General features: G+C 40.6%; 1 protein-coding gene across 1 annotated transcript in view; it reads right to left on the bottom strand.

Moving 5' to 3' along the window:
- Window positions 1–10,493: 10,493 nt before the first annotated feature.
- MRC1 (mannose receptor C-type 1) overlaps window positions 10,494–22,652 on the bottom strand; it is a 96,052-nt gene continuing 83,893 nt past the window's right edge. Inside the window, exons 26-30 of the mRNA XM_059660481.1 lie at window positions 21,870–22,019; window positions 14,923–15,036; window positions 14,234–14,398; window positions 12,292–12,333; window positions 10,494–11,449 (exon numbers count right to left, since the gene is read on the bottom strand). Coding sequence (XP_059516464.1) covers window positions 11,190–11,449; window positions 12,292–12,333; window positions 14,234–14,398; window positions 14,923–15,036; window positions 21,870–22,019 — 731 coding nt within the window. The 3' untranslated portion in view covers window positions 10,494–11,189. The remainder of the gene's footprint in view (window positions 11,450–12,291; window positions 12,334–14,233; window positions 14,399–14,922; window positions 15,037–21,869; window positions 22,020–22,652) is intronic.

The following is a 22,652-nucleotide window of genomic DNA, read 5'->3' as shown; positions in this document are numbered from 1 at the left end:
AGAGTTTGAGGTCAATGTGAATGGAAGTTTGCCGGGGACATCAAAGAGAGGGCCTCCCACCTGGAATGTAGCAGTGACACCCCATGTGGCCCCCGTGAGGTAAGGAGCAAGAGACCAAGGCTCCTCCCACTCAGACTGAAGGAGCAGGAAGACAGGAGGAGGAGCCTGGCCCTGAAGGTATCATCCAAGTCACTGAGGAGTCCTGGCTGCCTGCGCTTGGAGCGCTGGTTGAGTGAGATCCTGTTGTCCAGTTTTCGGTTGACTTGCACCAAAGGCAAGCCCCTGTACACCTTGGCACAGCAATGACATGTCTCGTCATCTTCAGACTCGTAAAAGGTCACCTGATCCCTGTGGTCTGCTTTTGTTCACTGCCTCTGCTTTCCCACTCGGCACGTGGGGCTCCCGGTCTTTGCCAAGACCGGCACCCACTGTCTTGGTTTTAGGGACTTCTCTGAAATCTTGTCACCCCAGGGCACCATTTCAATGCAGCGCGTTAGTTTGTCATCCTCCCTGGACCCAGTGCCTGTGAGAGTGATACTTCCTTCTTTCTCCGTCTTCTCCCGGAGATCCTTGCTTCTCTCCTGTCCTCCTTGGGGACTCCTGGCATAATGCCACTGATTCAAGTTAGCGCTTCTCAAAGACAGGAGGAGCCTTTGATGTCATACAGTTCGGCCTTCTCTGTGCAAAACCCCTGACACAGGAGCACGAAAATGTTAACTTCTGGTTCAGAATAGGGCAGGAAATACAGAGATGTGGTGTGTTTTTTTAAATAAATAATCCCAGAATAGTTAATAGAAAGTTATCCTTACCATTTCTTAGAGAAACAGTTTCCTTAACAGTACATTTTCCAGAAATAATTTCCAGCAAACCTTTAATTCAACGAATAATATAATACAGCTTAATTCAGCAAGCACAGGTTTAAAACCTGTTATGTGCAAGTTATTGTTATAGTTTGTGTGAAATACACAGATTTGTGGTATCAAGGCCCTGCTCTCACATGTGCTTGGTCTAAGGCGGAGACCCTGGCCCACCCCAACAACCCCAATTCAAAGTGGTTAAGGGTGTGTTCTGTGTGGGAGAAGGAATTCCTTGGTCTGATTTAGGAGAAAGGGTAGTGCTTCATTTTTAGTGGACAAAATCCAATGAGAAAAATAACTCAATCCAGGGATTTCCATTTTAATTAAACTTTGGAGAACTGAAAGGAAAATAAAAAGATAATCCCAACAAGGGGTTTGTAAAGACTGGGAGCCAAAAAATGGGGCAGCCCCATCTTGGGGCCTTTGCACCATCCCCACATACACTCTTCTGGGCCCACTCCCCTCCCCTCCAATGATCAATTTTCTAATCTCTCAGTTTTCTCAACCAGGAAGTGAAGATAACAACAGAAACTTACCTTCGTGAAGCTGTTGTGAGGATTTACATAAATTAAATTAAATGGCAATACAATTAACGACTTCCATACAGCACATACAAAGTGCTTGATGAGGGTTAAGTGCCGGTGTTCTGGATCCAGCATCTAGAAGGGTTCAAGAATCTGGAGAAGGTGCTGAGCGTAAATTAAGTAAGAGTCCAGAGATGAAACATAATTTTGGAAGGCATTTTGGGAGCCAGAGAAGACTTAGCTAAAGAAACTAAGTTCTAACTTCTCCTTTGTCTCAGGACCCCTTGCTATTTATTAACAGGATTTGTCCTAAGGCAAGGTAGATATACACATCAAAGGGTAGGATTAGGTACAGAATCCGTTGTCAGATGGGGAAAAACTGCCTACGGCCGTTCAGGTGTTTGGCCAGTAGGAGGCAATAACATGTAGATTTAAATGCCCTCAGTTGCCTGGCAGCAAGCAATTATTTTATGCATCCTTTTCAGGTTTGGGGAAATGCCCTCAGCCATTTCCATATGATTCTAGCCCTGCTGACATGCTGGAACGAACTGGCTTCCGGCAGTTAAGCATGGTTTATATATTTTCATGGTATTATACTCAGATATTTATTTAGCATCTTCCTATCACTATATGTTAGTGATACAGTAATGAACGGGACATGACCACTGCCCACAGTCACAGTTTGTCGGAGGAAGAAAACCTGGCAAACAGTTCAACCGAATGCACCGGGGTAAGTGCTATGATAAGGTATGTATAGCATGTGCTGTGTGAATCCCTAACCACACGTTGGGGCCCTAGAAGGCTGATGGCGTCTTCAGCATCTTTACAAACTCTGCTAAGAGTACTGAGAGTGGCTTCAACCCCAGATTTTTTGTCATCAATCATCTGCATAATATCTCAACATCTTTGTTGAAAATTGGGAGGTTTGCTGTTCTCCATATGATATGAGGGGTGGCCCTCACCTCCATAGTCAGAATGGGTGGGGCATTTGTTGTTGGCTCGACTCTTCATGCCCTAGTGGCGATCACTGCCTTAGACATGAATCCTTGGGGGTGATGGTGTTGATCAGGGGTCCTCAAACTATGGCCCGCGGGCCACATGCAAATACAAATATTGTATTTGTTCCCATTTTGTTTTTTTACTTCAAAATAAGATATGTGCAGTGTGCATAAGAATTTGTTCATAGTTTTTTTTTTAAACTATAGTCCGGCCCTCCAACAGTCTGAGGGACAGTGAACTGGCCCCCTGTTTAAAAAGTTTGAGGACCCCTGGTGTTGATCATCCCTGTGATAATGGTTTTGGCCTCCAAGCTCAACCAAATCATTATAGTCAGCTTCCTATGCTAACAATGAAATAGCTCCCTACTATCTCCAGGGTGATGCCTTTTACAGATGTGTCAAATGTTTGGGGAACTGTGATGCTATGACTGGCATGTTCAGAAGAACAGTGTGTGGGTGTGTAACCACTTGCCCTTGGCTAGGTCCCAGCAACAGCTTTTGAGTTTGTAGGTTAGATTGTTGTCAATTCTGTTTTGTTTTTTTCACAGAATTTTACTGCTTGACACTTCAATATCAGAGACAATAGAAACTGAAATTGCATTAGTTGAAGAGAACAAAGTCAGAGCTGAAAAATGCATGAATTACAGATGCTGATAGCTCCCGTGTTGTATCTATTATAGTCATTGAAACACCACCTTTTTCACTTTGTCATCTTTTCTGTGACCTCAAATTTCCTTTGGTTGGTTGATAGCGGAGGAGTGACTGTGGCTGTATCCACCAAGAACATACTCTCATTGTCTTTAGGCTTTTGGGGGGCGCGGGGGTTTGTCTCAGCCCATGTGATATGTATTGGCTGGGATGCCCTCTTGGCTAAATCATTCTGTTTCTTATGGGAGAGGGAGTATTTGGTAAGTGGTTCTTTGATATCCTGAGGCTTGGCACTGGGGAATGCACTTGGTTGAAGATAGTCCAAAAGAATACAGCGGCTTGGATTCTCCGAAGATCAACCTCAGGAAGGTTAGCTGATACTCCCTGGCTTCCCTCAACTTGATCCCTGCTCTTCTCTGCCTGCATGGAAACCTCAGAGTATTGATATTTTGCTGACTTTCAAGGAAGAAATCTGGCTTTTGGACAAGAGCAAGGAGGAACTAAACAGGCACAATGACTAGATACATCCTGAGGGGCTGCTCAGAGGAAAGCTGTGGTTTCAGAGGTTCCGGTTGGCTGAGGCCGCTGGAGATTGTGCCATGCCGGGAGCCGGTCCATCCTTGCTGTTTCAAGGGACCTGGCATATATGGCATACGGTTCTTAATATGTTTGCTCACCTTCTTGGCGCTGTGTTTTAACCAAGGTCACCTCTCCGAGAAAGGTTGAATCCCCAGGTAGGGATTTTCCCCTGAAGTTAGGGAGGGAATAAAACCCCTCAACTAAGTGCCAGGCGGGTAATTAATCCCTTTAACTACGAACAATCATGCTTAAACTACATAATCTTTTCTCCCTGGAATGGAGATAAGAAACGCCCTAACCTTTGTAATAGAAATTGACAGGATTAGAATCAACTAGTATAAATACAGATGCAACAAGACAACAACAGACAGAATTTAGAACACAGAACTAGAGACAGAAGAACTTCGCTGGAGAGAGCATGCCGGAGGATCCTGGAGAGGGACTGGCCTCAGAGCCTAGAGACAGAGCCTAGTGGGAGAACATGGCAAGGGATCCTGGACTGAACCTGACTACAGAGATTGGCAGGAGAACCTGACTGGAACCTGGACACTGAACCTGACTGGAGAGCCTGGACAGAACCTGGCTGGAGAACCTAGCGAGGGAACATGGCTACAGAACCTCGCTGGAGATCCGAAGCAGAACCTCTCTGGAGATCCGGGCTAGAGATCCTGGCTAGGCTGCTGATCAACTGAACGCTGTCTCCGTGTCATTCCTTCTTCGCCGACTCCGTCCACACCTTTGGGGACCCCTGGACCTGCTGGGGTTGGACCCCGGCATCTGGCGCCCGAACAGGGACCCCTAGGTAAGCGCCCTGCACTCGGGACGGATCGGACTCCACCTTAGGAAGAGGGTGGATAGTCTTCGCCGACTCCGTCCACACCTTTGGGAACCCCTGGAACAGGATTCCCTTAGGTAAGCCCCCCCCCTTGAAAACCCCCACACTCGGGACGGATAGGACTCCACCAGGGTGCTACAGACCCCCCTATAGAGGATAAATAGGGTAGGAAGGTGGATAGTACAGAACTTGGATTGAGAGGATGTGCCGTACTGAGTCCAAAGAAAAAAGACTCTGTATTGATCTTTTAACATATATGCTTGCTAGCAGAGGAGTTAAGGTTACTCCCAGTCAGATGGAACATTTTATACAAGAAATATGTCCATGCTTTTCTGAGGAAGGAAAGGTGCCAGAAAGGTAAATGTAGAGGCATGGGAGAAGGTAGGCCCAAGGAGCCTTATCCTTGACCCCACTGCAGCCTTTCCACCCCGGGAAAGTGCAGGATTGGCAAGCTCTCCCTGGGGTGATAGATCAGGACTCAGGTAATAGCAGAAAGCGCCAATCCTACTCTTAAAATGGATACAAGAGAGCGTTTCAGGTTTTTCTTTTTAATGCCTGCTTTTAAAAAATAAAAAAGGGGGAATTTGCCGGGAGCCGGTCCATCCTTGCTGTTTCAAGGGACCTGGCATATATGGCATACGGTTCTTAATATGTTTGCTCACCTTCTTGGCGCTGTGTTTTAACCAAGGTCACCTCTCCGAGAAAGGTTGAATCCCCAGGTAGGGATTTTCCCCTGAAGTTAGGGAGGGAATAAAACCCCTCAACTAAGTGCCAGGCGGGTAATTAATCCCTTTAACTACGAACAATCATGCTTAAACTACATAATCTTTTCTCCCTGGAATGGAGATAAGAAACGCCCTAACCTTTGTAATAGAAATTGACAGGATTAGAATCAACTAGTATAAATACAGATGCAACAAGACAACAACAGACAGAATTTAGAACACAGAACTAGAGACAGAAGAACTTCGCTGGAGAGAGCATGCCGGAGGATCCTGGAGAGGGACTGGCCTCAGAGCCTAGAGACAGAGCCTAGTGGGAGAACATGGCAAGGGATCCTGGACTGAACCTGACTACAGAGATTGGCAGGAGAACCTGACTGGAACCTGGACACTGAACCTGACTGGAGAGCCTGGACAGAACCTGGCTGGAGAACCTAGCGAGGGAACATGGCTACAGAACCTCGCTGGAGATCCGAAGCAGAACCTCTCTGGAGATCCGGGCTAGAGATCCTGGCTAGGCTGCTGATCAACTGAACGCTGTCTCCGTGTCATTCCTTCTTCGCCGACTCCGTCCACACCTTTGGGGACCCCTGGACCTGCTGGGGTTGGACCCCGGCAGTGCCAGACTCTCTGTTTCTGGGCAATGACTCCAGACTGTGTCAGCTGCTCAGGCAAAGGTCCTAAACTGAGTCTTCTCCCATCATGCTCTGCAGCTTTGGATTTGTGGTCCACACTGGGTGGTGAGTGGCCCAGTGGATAAAGAAGGAGCCCCAGTACCTGCTTTGTGACAAATACACCACAGCTGCTTGAGACCAGCACAGGTGTGTCAGCCGGGCTGCAGTCCCCATGGGGAGGAGGCTCATAGCAGAGGTAGAGGGCTGGCAGGGCACATAGGATATGCAAACAGACTCTTCTAACAAAAACCATCCATGCATTATCTGTCTCATGTTCCTGCCTACTCGCTCTTGGCAGCAAGGTCCCAAGAAAAGCCTCGAAATGTCCAGAGAAAAACCAGGCCTTCTGATTATGAGACCCAAGTCAATAACATAAAACGTTGAGACTGTCGAGGTTTGGCCCATCTCTTAGCCCGGTTTCTCCTTGAGGAAGTCAAACCTGGCCCAATGAACAGACTGTCCTATTCAGAGAAATAGGTTCCTAGAGACTCCACTGCCTACCTTCCCTTCTCCTCCCCTGGAAATTCTAAGTCCCTTTTCTCTGCCACCTATGAGTTTTGGAATAAACCCTCAGGGTGGCACTTGGCAGTCAGCAGAATGCACTCAGGATCATCTGGAATTCATTTGAACATGTGCCACTGTGCCTGGCACCTGATAGGTACTTAATCAGTTTCCCTTTTACCTTTAGAGCCAAGCTTGACTCTGATTTCCAGGAAGTTAAGGAAAAATAAGGGACAATTCTCTTTGAAGTACTTATTGCGATGTTTCTCAAAGAAGCTGATGGGGTTTCTTCTGCTCTTTCACTTCTCAAGAGAATAAAAGGAATTACAGTTATGGTGGTCATGAGCACTAGGGTTCCCTTTGCTCGCTTCTATAAGATGAGCCAGCTCTGACCCAGGGAAGCTGACACTTTCATGAGATGGGAGTCTCTATGAGATGAACAATTCTCTATTACTGCACACAGCATGGAAAAAAATGGTTATTTTCACAAATATCTAGGGTTCTACTCAGAACCATATCATTTCTGGCCTTCCCCCTCCTGGATTAAGTGTATATTTTAAGATTACATAAGAGAAATAAATCCTCAACTTACACATCCTTATTAATGGTGATTATAAAAGGGATGTGGGAACAGCACAGCCTTGGGAGAATGTCTTAGTCCACTCAGGCTGCTATAACAAAATACCACAGGCCTTCTACACAATAGAACTTTACTTGTCACAGTTCTGTAGGTTGGAGGTCCAAATCCAGGAGTCAGCAGTGCAGTGTCTGGTGAGGCCCTGATTTCTGGGTCATAGACAGTTGTCTTCTCTCTGTGTCCTCATAGAGATTCTAATCCCATTAGGCTCTAAAGCAGTGGTTCCCAACCTGTGGGTCGTGATCCCTTTGGGGGTTGAACGACCCTTTCACAGGGGTCGCCTAAGACCATCGGGAAACACATATATAATTATATATTGTTTTTGTGATTAATCCCTATGCTTTAATTATGTTCAATTTGTAACAATGAAAATACATCCTGCATATCAGATATGTACATTACGATAAATAACAGTAGCGAAATTACAGTTATGAAGTAGCAACGAAAATAATTTTATGGCTGGGGGTCACCACAACATGAGGAACTGTATTATAGGGTCGCGGCATTAGGAAGGTTGAGAATCACTGCTCTAATGGGACTTTTTATAAGGACTCTAATCCCATTCATGAAGGTTTCATTGTTGTGACCCAATCACCTCCCAAAGACCCCACCTGCTAACACCATCACATATGGGGTTAGTTCTCAACATAGAAAGTTTGGGGGAGGTCACCAACATTCAGTCCATAGCAGAATATAAGGGAGTCCAGGAAAAAAAGTACAGAAGTAGATTTTAGTTCCTGGTTAATCAGCAGACAGAATGGAAAACTGCAGCTTTTGCTAGCTCCCATGCTATTTGGCTGTACTTCCTTTAACCCATGGATTATGTAAGATTTCTAACAGCTTTGGAAAATGCTATCTCAGTTTAAAATGATTCCAAAGTCAAGTGCTCATCCAAGTCAGAGCCTGGTGGCACCAGACTCTCCTGGGTACTTGTTGAAATGCAGATTCCAGGACTCTGACCCAGCTCTAATCAGAATCAGAAGCACGGGCCCCAAAGACTCTGTATTTTGAACAAGCTCTCCGTGTGGCTCTTATTCCTCATCAAAGTTTGAGAATCTATGCCAAAACCCCAAATCAGGAGCAAGCCCAGAGTCTTGAACTCTCTTGCCCTTAAAGAAAAAAAAAAATTTAAGTCAACAACAACAAAAAATGTCCTGGCCCCTTTGTATGGTTCTTTAAATCTGCTAGAGAACTCTGTGTACCAGAGCTGTGATCAGAACCGTCAGGAGCAAGCTGTGAGAGAAAAGGTTTTCACTCAACCTGCAGAGCTAGTTGAATGGGATCAATAATCTTTGCCAAAACCTAATCATGCAGAGATGCCATGAATAACTTTACTATTTTAAAGTCCCCACTGTACAGCCAGGATCTCCGGCCAATTTAGGGGGCTTTTCCAAGTCAGTGTCAATTGATTTGAAGTACTGAAGAGACTCTTCAGTTATATTGTAAGGTAATTAATGAAGAGAATGGAGAAAAGTGAATCATACAAACATATCCTAGAATATGAACATACTAGAAAAAGATATAAAATTTTAGCTGATTTGACAGAAAATACCAACCCCACCAAAAATTGTAACATCCTATATAATAAAAGGCTAATATGCAAATAGACCAAACAGCGGAACAACCGGTCACTATGACGTGCGCTGGCCACCGGGGGGAGGGGGGGTGTGCAGAACATGGCGGGCGACGGCCCCGGCGGGATGGTGGAGCAGGTGAGTGCGGGGCACCAGACCAAGGCAGGGTGCCAGTTGCTGTCATTGGGGCGAGCCTCTGGTGGTTACGAAAATTCTTTGCTCTCACCCGCCGAGGTCCCACCCGGCACTTGCACCTGCTGCCGGTGCCAGCCCCGCTCGCAACCGCTGCTGGCACCGGCCCTGATTGCCCCTGAGGGTTTCTCCACCTCCCCCTGCTCCTGAGGAGCGAGTGGGGCAGCAGCCGTTACTCACACCCAGTGATGGCGCCAGCCCTGCTCACACCTGCTGCTGGTGCCAGCCTCAATCGCTCCATGCTGTCAGTGGGCGCAGGTGGGGCTGGTATTGTCAGCGTGTGGGAGTGGTGGCGGTGATTATAACGGGGCTGCCAACAGACCGGGGACCGGGGGCAGCGGCGGGAGAGGCTGGACAGGGGTGTGGAGGATGGGCCACAACCCGCCCCTGTGCCCACCTCAGCCTTGTGGCCCACAGTTCCTTTCAAGGTGCACAAATTCATGCACTGGGCCCCTAGTTCCACTATAAAAACAATGTCAACAAACTGGTTAGTGTCATCAAATTCAATAGTATTTAAGATTACTCACTGCACAAACAAAAAAAAAGCAACCCCTACAAAACACCTCAAAACCAGTACCCTGAAATATTAGTACTTGTATATGAATGCAATTCAATAGAAGTTTTTCTATATTTCACCATAATCCTAAAAATTTTCACCATATTTTCAGTAGGAAGTTATTTAGGATCTTTTCTATACTATCAAAGATGCTTTAAATTTGTGATCAATCATGCTAAAGTCTGCATCATCCTTCTATTCCCTCTATAAAAATAATTACAAAACCATTATTATGTAAAGGAGTGTGATACTTAATTTTATATCTCAATTTGATTGAACCACAGTCCCCAGATATTTGGTCAAGCATTATTCCCGATGGTGTCTTGAAGGTGTTTTGTTTTTGTTTATTTTTTGGTTTTGGATGAGAATAACATTTAATTAAATCAGTGGTCTTTGAGTAAGGCCCCCAAAATGTGGATGAGCTTCATCTAATCAGTTGAAGGCCTTAATAGAACAAAGAGCCAGAATAATTCTGCCCACAGACTGTCTTTGGACTCCAACTGCAGCTCTTCTCTCACCCTTCAGCCTGCTGGCCTAGCCTGTACATTTTGGACTCATTAAGCCTCCACAATAGAATGAGCCAATTCTTTAAAATAGATTGATCGGTAAATAGATGATACAGAAGATGATAGATAGATGATAGATAGATAGATAGATAGATAGATAGATAGATAGATAGATAGATAGATAGATAGATAGATGATACATAAAGAAGGAAGAGAGAGAGAGAGAGAGAGAGAGAGAGAGAGAGAGAGAGAGAGAACAACCCCTTGGGCAAGGAGGCAAGGATGAGCTGGCAATATGGTTCATGTGTCAGATGTGAAACCTCTGATATATTTCACAAAGGACATGAAACTTTAAGGCAAAATTATTGAGCAAAAATAATTTGTTAAATTGAGAATAAGACATTTAGAGATCTAATTCCCAATAATAGTGCCTCTGATTGTTGAATTCTGAGCTGGGTCAATGTTTTGAGGAAGCTCTGGGGGAACTGTGCAAGTCATTATGGTAAAATTCATTTTATACTTAGTGTTTTAGCACCCTCTCTTTTATAAAGAGATGAAGAGTTTAATTGAAAGAATTCCTCTACTAATAAGATGGTTTATTTTAATGGTAAACTTAAATGTAAAGTAAATGGATAAATATAGCTTATTTTTAAAAAATTTACACTTACCAAAATCACCAAAATACAAACCTTTTAAAAATAGACCTTGTCTTTGATGTTTATTTCACATTATCAAAGTACATCCAGTTATGCAAATTTACACTCTTATTTCACATGTTTGCATTCCTGATATACATATAACAGGACTAAGAACACCTTTGCAATATTCAACCTCAAAATCCTGCTTGGTGAAAACAACATTCTCAGCTGCCTTATTCTTCCTGCACAGGTACAAATACAATTCTAAATAATTGGAGTGAAAACTCAAGATTGGCAACAACAAAAAAGTGACTAAATTTTTATGCCACCTGAGGTTATTTGTACTTAATTTTTAAAATGGTCTTCTAATTCCTGAATTATTATTAAATAGGTAACATTTCTTTGGGAGCTCCTTAAACTATTTCAAGAAGCCTCGTTGTTTCTGGGATTCTTATAATCTACATGCAGTTGACAATAGCTATATACCAATGACGCTTAAATATTGGCATTACTGTGCTATGCATTCACCTGATATTTTTTAAAGTGGTAGTCAACCTTATCTCTCTTTTGTGAAAACATCTTGCTAGGCTAGAAAATGAGCAATTATTTCTGCAATTAGGCAAAGAAAAAGGACAGGCCAGTGCAACACAGTCCTAATTTTAAACAAAATTATCAGATTGAATCAAAGACCTTAACATTTTAGTTATAATCCTATGAAATTCACATATAACTAAATCACATGGTGGTTCTAGATGACGGCATGCTCGTTCTGTTCAATGTTGCTCACGAGATCTCTCGTGTCACTAGTTCCTGTGCTCGGTCTACTATTAAAATAGAGGGTGTTTTCAAAAGTGCTCTCCTGAGGTAAATGCACACGTCTCTTCTTATAAAACATATACGCCGCGAGGCCACCGCCCACGGCAATCAGGAGGATCACCACGACGACTCCTCCTGCTACCCCGGAAGACGGCTTGGACGGCTTAGACGGCTCCATCTTCCTTGGGTTAGCTAGAAAGAAACAAAGCAGAAAACACAAGCTCCTTTTTCTGAAAAACTAAAATACATAAATATTCTTTCCAGTGATACTTGTCCAACAGAAATGCAGGACATGAAAAGAGAATAGAGGATTATTTTAGATGTTAAGATTATTACTCAGTTGCAAGAATGTTTTATTTATCTATGTAGCATAGAGCTACATAGATAATCAATGCTTTAAAATATTTATACCTGTTTCAAAATAATTAAGGCTGCTTACAAATACATTATATGAAGATGAATAGAATAGTAATAATAATGATGATGACAATAAAACACCAGTGAAAATATTAGGGGGAAAATAAAATGAAAGTAGTAGAAATCTGGGCTCACGAGTGTAATTAGTTAACAAATGCACTCATGAGGTAATAAGGGGGTTGCAGCAAACCATAAATCTCACTGAGCTTTTTAGCAGCCAACCAAATGAGTAAAATAGGGTGTTACCTAATTCAAGTTATGTATAAAATTAAAATTAAAACCATTACTTAAAAAAAGAAAAAAGCCACAGGGATTATTGAGAGAAATTTCTTCTATGGGTTGTTATAAGGCAACTCTTCATAACGGAGAAATCAATGTCTTTAAAAACATCAGTGGTAAAACCACCAATCTGACTCCAACACCTGCTTTTCGAGAGCATCAATCAAGAGAGGCTGATGCCATAATGACAAAGTTTTTATATAAAACCCAACTACTCATCTATTCAATTTAACTAACTACTTTCAGAAAGGAGTATAGGAAGGGATTATTATGGTTTTTTAAACAAACTATACTGATACATTACTAATGAGGAACTTGAAATTTCATAATGGCCTTACCTTTTTCTGTCATCAACGTATGGGTAGGTTCAGGATCAATAACTGTTTATAAAATAAGAACTTTATTAAATACTTATAAAATCCATAACAGTTGCATATAGATAGTATCATTTGGTTCATAGATACATAAAATCCTCCATGTTTGGATTATGGTAATATCACCATAATATATATATACTATATATTATATATTATATATCATATATATATGTATATATATATATATGTAACCTATATATGAGAGATAGATAGATTTGATATACAGATATAGATTTATTTATATCTATTTATGCATATTCTATAATAGTATCATACAGTTGTATGATGAGTTTGAATATATTGAAATATCTGAAAATACAAGGGTAGGAAAAAGTAGGTTTACAGCTGTAATACAAATAAATAATGCAATAATCTTATCTAATAAAGAGGGTATATGCTGATTGACCCTCATGCTGTCACAAAGATGGTGGCACCCATAGCCAATAAGGAAGGGATATGCTAATTCAGTACCCCGCTCTCAAAGATGGCGGAGCCCACTGCCACAAGATGGTTGGCAGGGGAGGGCAGTTAGGGGAGACCAGGCCAACAGGGGAGGGCAGTTGGGGGTGACCAGGTCGACAGGGGAGAGCAGTTGGGGGTGACCAGGTCAACAGGGGAGAACAGTTGTGGGGGACCAGGTCAGTAGGGGAGGGCAGTTAGGGGTGACCAGGCCAGCAGGGGAGAACAGTTGGGGGGGACCAGGTCAGTAGGGGAGGGCAGTTAGGGGTGATTGGGCCAGCAGGGGAGCAGTTAGGTGTTGACCAGGCTGGCAGGGGAGTGGTTGGGAGCCAGCAGTCCCAGATTGTGAGAGGGATGTCCGACTGCCGGTTTAGGCCCAATCCCACCTAAACCGGCAGTTGGACATCCCCTGAGGGGTCCCAGATTGGAGAGGGTGCAGGCTGGGCTGAGGGACAATCCTCCCCCCCCCCCCAAGTATATGAATTTCATGCAACAGGCCTCTAGTTAATAAATAATAATACAAGAATAAACTGTTTCACATACTCACAACTATAAAACTACTATTGCCCATCCCTGTACGTCCTCCAATTTGCATTTGAGTCTCTGATACTGACCCTCAAAAATCTACCCAATCTACCCATAAATGTATTCTAGGCTAGAAATTTTAAAACTAACCCATGGAGGCCTTAGGTATTACAAAGCATTTAAATTAAAGTGAAATAAGACTCCAGCATTTCACCAAAGGGTGGAGAGTATCTTAGAACAGAGTTTTAAAAGACTGAAGAACTACAAAATTCTAAAATAATAAAATCTACAGGGGATGGAGTGATAATTCATCTAATTCGTTTATTTAAATCTATTATGAAATTAACAATTTTATCTGTTGGGAAGGATATTATGTGAAGTGGGATAGATAAAAATATTATTGACGTCCAGATAATATCACATCATGATATTATAACACTATTTGCCCAATCCCTGTCCTTCCATGGGCTGCCACTCGGCTTCAGTAGGAGGCTTACTCCGTCTTGGAAGCGTTATTCCTTAAACCTTACGTGATTTAGTCTTATACATGACTTGCTGTAATAAATCCTGTTTCCCTTCCAGAACCTGGCCCCTTCTGGTTTGCCAAGGTGACTGTTTCACCCTTTTCTTCTCATGCCATAAGGCTTTTGTGGTCTGGCTCTCCAAACTGCTGCAATTTCACAAATCCATATTAATGGATATCCCATTGTAAATCAAAACCATTTTGTCAGCTAAGCAGGCAGGGAGTGTTTTTTGCTCCTTCAGCGCTGCAGACCACAGTAGACTGAATATTTCACTAATGCAGGGGAGAGCTCACAAGGAAGCTGTATTCACATTATAATCCTACACCTGACATCTTAATATTACAAAGCAATGGTAGCCTGTGAACATATGTGCCACTGGGCAAATTCTTACTTACTTTTTGGTCTTTTACAAATATATCCTTTGTAGGAAGAACAGTGAATATTATTCCAAAATCCAGAAGATGCAACTAAAGAGGCACAATCATTTCGTTCACCAGTGGGCTCTCCCGCCATCCAGTTGACAAAGGAGAGTGGGTTATTGTTTATCCATTGCCACTTTCCTGTTTATCAAATGCAGCCAATAAAAACACAAGTTAAAAATAACCTATCTTAAATTAAGTTCAACTCATCTAAGTAAAACTTGTAAGTATATTATACACTATAATTAATAATTGTTTATAGTCAGACTTTTAATTGGCAAGATTATAAGGACTAACTATTACAGGGAAGTAAACTGAGAATATGTTTTTTATACAGCTTTAGGTGAAAACTTATTCCTAATTAATACAAATATGAATACTTATCCTTCCCTAAGTTTTATTCTGGCAAAGACGGAAAATATTTTTAAAGCTTCTTAAACTAACTTAGCTATTGAACTTATTTTTTTAATTAGCAACTTTCAGGATAGCATAATATATGGGTCATTTAATATTTTAGTTCTTATATCAAATGAAAATATGTTTGTATATTCAAACTCTTCACAAATTAACCATTGTTTAAGGCAGGACTTTCTGGAATGGTAACCTTGTTTACCACACAATGGTTTGAAATAATTGTGATTAAATAATCATCCTGCAAAAATTACCTTCAACATTTCTGTACAATCCTATCCAAAAATTGGTTTTGCTTTGAAGTGGCTCAACTCGGTATGACAGAAAACTTGATTCAGCAGCACTTTCAATAGAAACTAAAGAAGCACCTGCAAAATATAAAAGAACAAATACGCTGGAAGTACATTTAAGTAGCTGAAAATATTTTTATCATGATAGTATTTATATTAAGACCAATATAAATCATTTGAACATGTCCACTTAAGGGGAAGATTTTAAAGAGTAGACATCTGTTTTTTCAGAATTTCAGTTTTTATTCTGAAAGTACATTTTTAATGCATCATTTGTGTACATACACGAAACGAGTTATTGCAGGATGTGCAAAGATGAGTAGGACATAGAATGTCTTAAGAGGGTTATGATAATATGGGTAGCTATGAGTTGAGAGTATAAGAGAATGTATTAAAATATAACATAAGTACAATATGCTATTGACGTGGCAAAGTGGGAGAGGATTTGTTTTAGGTGAAACAGCTAAAAGGCAGCATGGAGGAAATAGAATTTAAGATATTAAGGAGCATTGGATTTCAGGTAGAAACAATAGAAAATAATCCTAGGAAGAAGAAGAATAAAAGAAAAGACAAGGAAAAGAGGGAAGCAGAGAGCTTCTTCAGAAACAGTGATGGCTCACAAACACTGGAGTCCTCTATATTGGTTTATGGTGCTATGATATAGCTAGATGATAGATGATAGATAGATAGATAGATAGATAGATAGATAGATAGATAGATGATAGAGTGATCTATCGGGAGGAATTAGTGGTGTTAACAGATAGTGCAGTTTGGCTGGATTAATATGATAAGTGGGTGAAAAAAGACATGGGTTAGACCTCACTGCAGATGGCAGGAAATGGGTATTTAGGGCAATGTGGTAATAAAGATCATTTAGGTTTTTCAGGCAACAGAATGGTTCAATGTACTACAGAAGTATTAATCCAGCTGTTATATAAAGGACTGTACAAAATAAAAAGAGGGAAAACTGAAAGACTGGTTCAATGATTATGATATTGACAACATACATTAGATTACGTCTGATTCGGTGTCAGCATTAGATTTTATAGTAAATAGCTACTAGTATAGCTTTATAATAATGACAACTAATATAATTTAAGCACTTCATGCCAGACATTTTGCTTTGGGCTTTATAAGGATGATCTCACTAAAATTTTACAACAACCTTATTAAATGGGTACTATTGGCACCCATTTTATAGTTAAATAAAATATAAATAAAGGAGATACATAGCATATTATGCTTTTATTATATAGGGTATGCTGCCTACAAAAGACACACTTGAGATTCAAAGACACAAATAGGTTGAAAGTAAGAGCATAGAAAAGATATGCCATGCAAATAGTAACTAAAAAAAGAGTTGGAGTGGCTATACCAATATTACCCAAAGTAGACTTTTAAACAAAACATATTAATAGAGACAAATAAGCACATTTTACTATGATTAAAGTTTCAGTTCATAAAAAATATGTGATAATCATGGACAGATATGTACCTAACAATAAAATCCCAATATACACAAAGCAAAGACTGAAAAAGCAGAGTTCATCTGACTTAGAATTTAAAGTCAAAATTCATAGGGAGAGACAAAGATGGCAACATAGAAAGCTCCTGAACTTTTCTCTTTCAATGGACACACCAAAAGAACAGCTGCATATGGAACAATTCCCTCAGAAAAATCTAGAAACTACCTGAGTAACTACTTCCTATTGGGTGACAGAGAAAATGCCCACATCTAAATGAATAAAGACTAAAACATACTTTCTCTATAAAACCCACCCCTAGCATAGTGCTATATAATAAGGAGGGAACCCCCAACTTCCAGCTTCTCCATGAAATGGAGTGAAGGGTTTAGACCACACATCTAGCACCCCAAGTTTTAAAGCTCCCTTCTGAGGGCCATTCTCCAAAAACACATTTTCTAAAGTCAATGTTACATGCAGCCACATAACCCATGAGACTATAGACAATAAAGAAGCAATACTTAATGGTACCCAAGGACTCATTGCAGCTACTCCTCCCACCCCTCCTCCCAGGTTTAGCTAAAAGAAAGCAGTCAAAAAAGCCCATCTCCAAGTCTTTCCATGAAAGAGGATTGACCATATACTTTATAACCAGCTGCCCAAGGGTTTGGCTGCTAATTTGCATGCATCTAGGGGCTAGCTGTGTTCTTCCATGGAGCCTGAAGGAGCTGAGGAACACTTCTGCCACTTTTTCCCTCTGGCTTGCTGCAATAGTAAAACCAGGTCATCAACATCTCTCTGGAAGGAGCTTGTACACATACTTTCTCAACTGCAGCCTGAGGATTCAGCTTCTAATCAGCCAGCTTTCCCCTTTGGAATACTCTCAGGTCTTGGCACACCTCAAATACTAGGAGTTACGTAAGGCAAAGCTGGTGGCTTGGACAATCACAAAGGTCTGAGAGACAAACAGGGCTTAACGTCGGGCTGACTGATGAGGCTCATCTTCTGAACAAGACCAGTCTTTCAAGACTGGGAGAGGTGTCTATTTCACCTAATGTACAGAAACTAATGCAGAGAGTCAAAGAAAATGATGAAATAAGAGAAGACATTCCAAACAAAAGAACCAGATAATACTCCAAACTTATGTTAATAAAACAGAAATAAGTGACTTACTTGACAGAGCATAAATCACAGAACTAAAAATTACAACCAATACACTAAAAACTTCAATAGTTGGGTTCAAGGGTTAACTAGATAAATTGGGGGAAAGGGACAGTTAATTCAAAGGAAGGACAGTCAAATACATCAGGGCAAGCAAAAAGAAAAAAAAAAGAGAATGAAAAAGAGTGAAGCTATCTTAAGGGACTTGAAAGACAGTAACAAGTAAACCAATATAGAAGTACCAGAAAGGGAAAAGAAAAATAAGAGGGCAGAAGGCTTATTCAAAGAAACAATAGCTGAAAGCTTCCTTAACCTGGAGAAAGAAAGAAACATTTAGATCCAGGAAGCCTACAGAGTCCCAAATACAATAAATTTAAAGAGACCCACATTGAAACATATTATAATTAAATTGTCAAAAGTTAAATACAAAGTGACATTCTTAAAAACAGCAAGAGAAATGTTACTTGTTACATACAAAAGAACCCCTATAAGACTGTAAGTGGGTTTTTAGCAGAAACTATGCAGGCCAGAAGAGAGTGGGATAATATATTTTAAATGCTTAAAGAAAAAACTGCCAACCAAGAATACTCTACCCAGCAATGAGAGCAATTAAATGAGAGCAACTTTTCCAGACAAACAAAAGCTGAGTTAATAAAAAATAAACCGTCTTATAAGAATTGTTAGAGAGTTCATTATGCTGAAACAAAAGGACACTAATTAGTAATTCAAAAACATTTGAAAATATAAAACTCACTGATAAAGGTAAATATAAAGAAAAATTCAGAATACTCTGATATTAAAATGGAGGTTGGTAAATCACTTATAACTCTAGTATAACAGTTAAAAGACAAAAGTACTAAAACAAATTATAAATATTAATAATTTGTTAATGGATACACAATATAAAAATGTAAATTGTGCCCTAGACAGTTTCCTCAGTGGTTAGAGCATTGGCCCACAGACTGAAGGGTTTCGGGTTTGATTCCAGTAAAGGGCATGCAGGTTCGATCCCCTGTGCCTGTCGGGGCACATGCTGGAGGCAACCAATCGATGTGTCTCTCTCACATTGATGTTCCTCTCTGTGTGTCTTTCCCCCTCCCTTCCATTCTCTCTAAAAATCAATGGAGAAAATATACTTGGGTGAGGATTAACAATAACAACAAAAAAGTAAATTGTGACATCAAAAACATAAATGGGGGAGGAGTTTTAAAATGTAGAGCTTTTGTATGCATTCATAGTTAAGTTATTATCAGCTTTAAATATATTATTATAACTATAAAATATTTCATGTAAGCCTTGTGGTAACTACAAGGCAAAAACCTAGAGTAGATACACAAAAGATAAAAAGGAATCTGAGCATACTGCTACAGAAAATGATCAAATCACAAAGGAAGTGAACAAAAGAGAAGGAAAGGAACGAAGGAACTATAAAGCATCCAGAAAACAATGAACAAAATGGCAATAGTAAGTCCATACCTATCAATAATTACTACGAATGAAAATTGACTAACTTCTCCAATCAAAAGATTTAGAGTGAGTGAATAAATTAAAAGAAACAAGATCCAACTATATGCTGTCTACAAGTAATTCATTTCTTTATGGATACCCATAGTCTCAAAGTGAACAGATGGAAAAAATTATTCCATAGAAATGGAATACAAAAAAGAGCGGGTTGGATACTTATGTCAGACAAAATAGACTTTATCCAAACATATAATCAGAGACAAAAAAGGTCATTATATAATGATAAAGGGGTCAATTTGTTAAAGTATGTAACAATTGTAAACACATGTGCACCCAACATTGAAGTACCTTAATATATAAAGCAAATATTAACAGATATGAAGGGATAAACAGACCTCAAAAAAATAACAGTAGAAGACTTCAATACCTCACTTTCAACAATAAATAGGTCATTCAAACAAAAATCAATAACGAAACAATGAACTTAAACTACACATTAGGCCAGATGGACAGGTATATAAAACATTCCATACAACAGCTGAAGAATACATATTCTTCTCAAGAACATAGAACTTTCTCAAGATAGATTATATGTTAGACCCCAGAAAAAGTCCCAATAAATTTAATATTGAAATCATATCGAACTTCTTTGCTAACCACAATGTTATAAAACTAGAAATCAATTACAAGAAGAAAACAAAAATCCACATATATATGGAGATTTAAAAACATGCCACTGAACAATCAATGGGTGTGTGTTATGTATATACATAAAATGAAATGTTGCCCAGCCCTTAAACAGACAGAAAACCTGCCATTTGCAACAACATTGATTAACCTGGAAGGCATTATGCTAAGTGAAATAAGCCAGACAGAGATAGACAAATTCTGCATGATAACAGCTTTATATGTGGAATTAAAAAAAAAAGAAAGTCAAACTCACAGAAACAGAAAGTAGAATGGTCATGGGTAGGGGCTGAGAGGTAGGGGAAATGAGGAGAAGCTGGTAAAAGATTACAACTTTCAATTATAAGATGAATAAAACCTAAGGCTCTAATGTAAAATATGGTGACTATAGTTGATAACATTATATCATATAATTGAAATTTGTTAAAGAGTAGAACTTAAGTAGAACTCACCAAAAAAGAAAAAAAAGTAAATACAGTGTGGTACAAAAGTATATTTACAGTTGTTCATATGGAAAATAATACAATAATCCTATATAATAAAGAGCTAATATGCAAATGGTCATCATGCCCTCACACCATCATGCCATAAGGGCTCAGACACTCAACACTGGGGAGGGAGGAATGAGGACCAGCCAGGCTGCAGCCTGGGAGAGGGACAAGCCGCCCGCCCCATGGTCCCAGGTGCCTGAGGCTGCGGCACAGGCAAAGCCACCTGCCCATGGTCCCCTGCAACTGCAGCCACCCCGGGCAAAGCCGGCCCAGGTCCTGGGTGCCTGAAGCTGGTCAGAGGGAGGGAAGCCTGGGTCTCGGGTGCCTGCAGCTAGCTGGAGGAGAGAATCCTGGGTCCCTGGTGTGCGGTGAGGCAGAGGCAGTTAGGAGCGATCAGGCCAGCAGGGGAGCAGTTAGGGGCAATCAGGCTGGTAGGGGAGCAGTTAGAGGCGATCAGGCAGGCAGGCAGAGGTGGTTAGGAGTGATCAGGCAGGCAGAGGTGGTTAGGAGCAATCAGGCAGGCAGGCAGAGGGGTTAAAGGTGATCAGGCAGGCAGGCAGGCGAGCGGTTAGGAGCCAGTGGTCCCGAATTGTGAGAGGCAGTCGAACACCCGCCGAGGGGTCCTGGATTGGAGAGGGTGCAGGCCAGGCTGAGGGACACCGCCCCCTGCCTCCAAGTGCATGGATGCTGTGCACTGGGCCTCTAGTTAATAAATAACAATACAAGTATAAACTCTGTGTTTCATGTACTCACAACTGTAGACCTACTTTTGCCCCCATCCTATATGTGAGATGTTGATGTATTAATTAACTTGATGCTGGAAGTCCTCTCACAATGTATGTATGTCAAATTATCATGTGGTACACTTTAAATGTATTATAACTTTATGTCAATTTTACCTCAATAAAACTGAAAAATATAAACATAAAAGTCAAAAGTCAAGGTTAACTTTTGAATGGACCTGAGGGAAATTACGCTACAATTCTTGCACACCATTGTTGGATGAAGAACACTGATTTAGGGCATAATCAAAATTTAGTAAAAAAAAAAAAAAACACACACACAAAAAAAACCCCAAAAACCAAACAAACAAAAAACAGTAAAATATTCAATGAAATTTAATTAAGTGAATTTTTAGACATACCCTAAAAAATAAACTTTATTTGACATTTTTATTTCAAGGGGAAAATTATTCACTTATGTCATGTCTACCTGAGTTTTCTTTTGTTTTTCTTTACAAATAAGATACCCAGATATAAACGCTTTCCTGTCAATGGTAAAGCAAAATGGTTCTTGTGAAACCTGAGCGTATTGGTGATAGGACATGAACACAATACTCTGAACAACTGAGGATAAGAATCCTAACAGTTTAGTAAATATTAGGGCAGAAAGTAAGCAAGACTTGTTCAGGAAGTGATTGTTTTCTACAGAATTCTTTAAGATTTTTGAGGCTACAAATTAGAAATTACATTTGGGGAGGGCATGATGTTGACCATCCTGTTACAATGTAAATTATTAAGTATTTTACAATATAAATTAGTATGTATTTTTACATTCCTTGTGCTTTTAATGTACAATGTTAGTCGTATCATGGTAATCCAGAATAGATGCCTGTGGATTTTTGTACAGTAGCTATGGCGCTTACCCATTCGAAGACATTCCAGAGACGCTTGGCCCCAGTGCCTCGTGTACGAAGACTCGATATAGTAGCAGTGACCATGGAAAGGAATCCACGCTGAGTGCTCTGTCTCCGGGCATCGTCCAGGCAGTTGCGGAGGTTCAGTGGCAGGGATTTCTGTTAATGAAAAGACACTCAAAATAAAGTTTCTTTAATGTGTAGAGTAATATGTTAGCTATGGGAAATTTCATTACCTATCATTATCTTTTTTAATATATGTATTTTTCATTTATTTCTGAGAGAAAGGAAGAGGGAGAGAGAGATAGAAACATCAGTGATGAGAGAGAATCATTGATTGGCTGCCTCCTGCACAGGACCCACTGCAGATTAAGCCCGCAACCCGGACATGTGCCCCTGACCAGAATCAAACCTGGGACCCTTCAGTCTGCAGGCCGATGCTCTATCCACTGAGCCAAATTGGCTAGGCCTCTATCATTATTTTTTTTTTAAAGTTCTAATGGCAATCATTTGAATCTTCCATTTTTATTATTTGGTTTTCTTTTTATTTTACCTTCTTTTTTAATTTTAAATATATTTCAATATAATGTACTAAGGCAGTGGTCGGCAAACTGCGGCTCGCGAGCCACATGCGGCTCTTTGGCCCCTTGAGTGTGGCCACGAAGTTTCAATCGCACTGTATGTGCGCGCCCGTACGTGGTATTTTGTGGAAGAGCCACACTCAAGGGGCCGCAGTTTGCCGACCACTGTACTAAGGTATTGTGACAATCAATCACACTCATAATTAAGAAA

The sequence above is a fragment of the Myotis daubentonii genome, chromosome 1 (genome assembly GCF_963259705.1).
Source record: "Myotis daubentonii chromosome 1, mMyoDau2.1, whole genome shotgun sequence".
Classification (NCBI taxonomy): domain Eukaryota; kingdom Metazoa; phylum Chordata; class Mammalia; order Chiroptera; family Vespertilionidae; genus Myotis; species Myotis daubentonii.
This window is presented reverse-complemented; position numbering and strand designations above follow the sequence as displayed.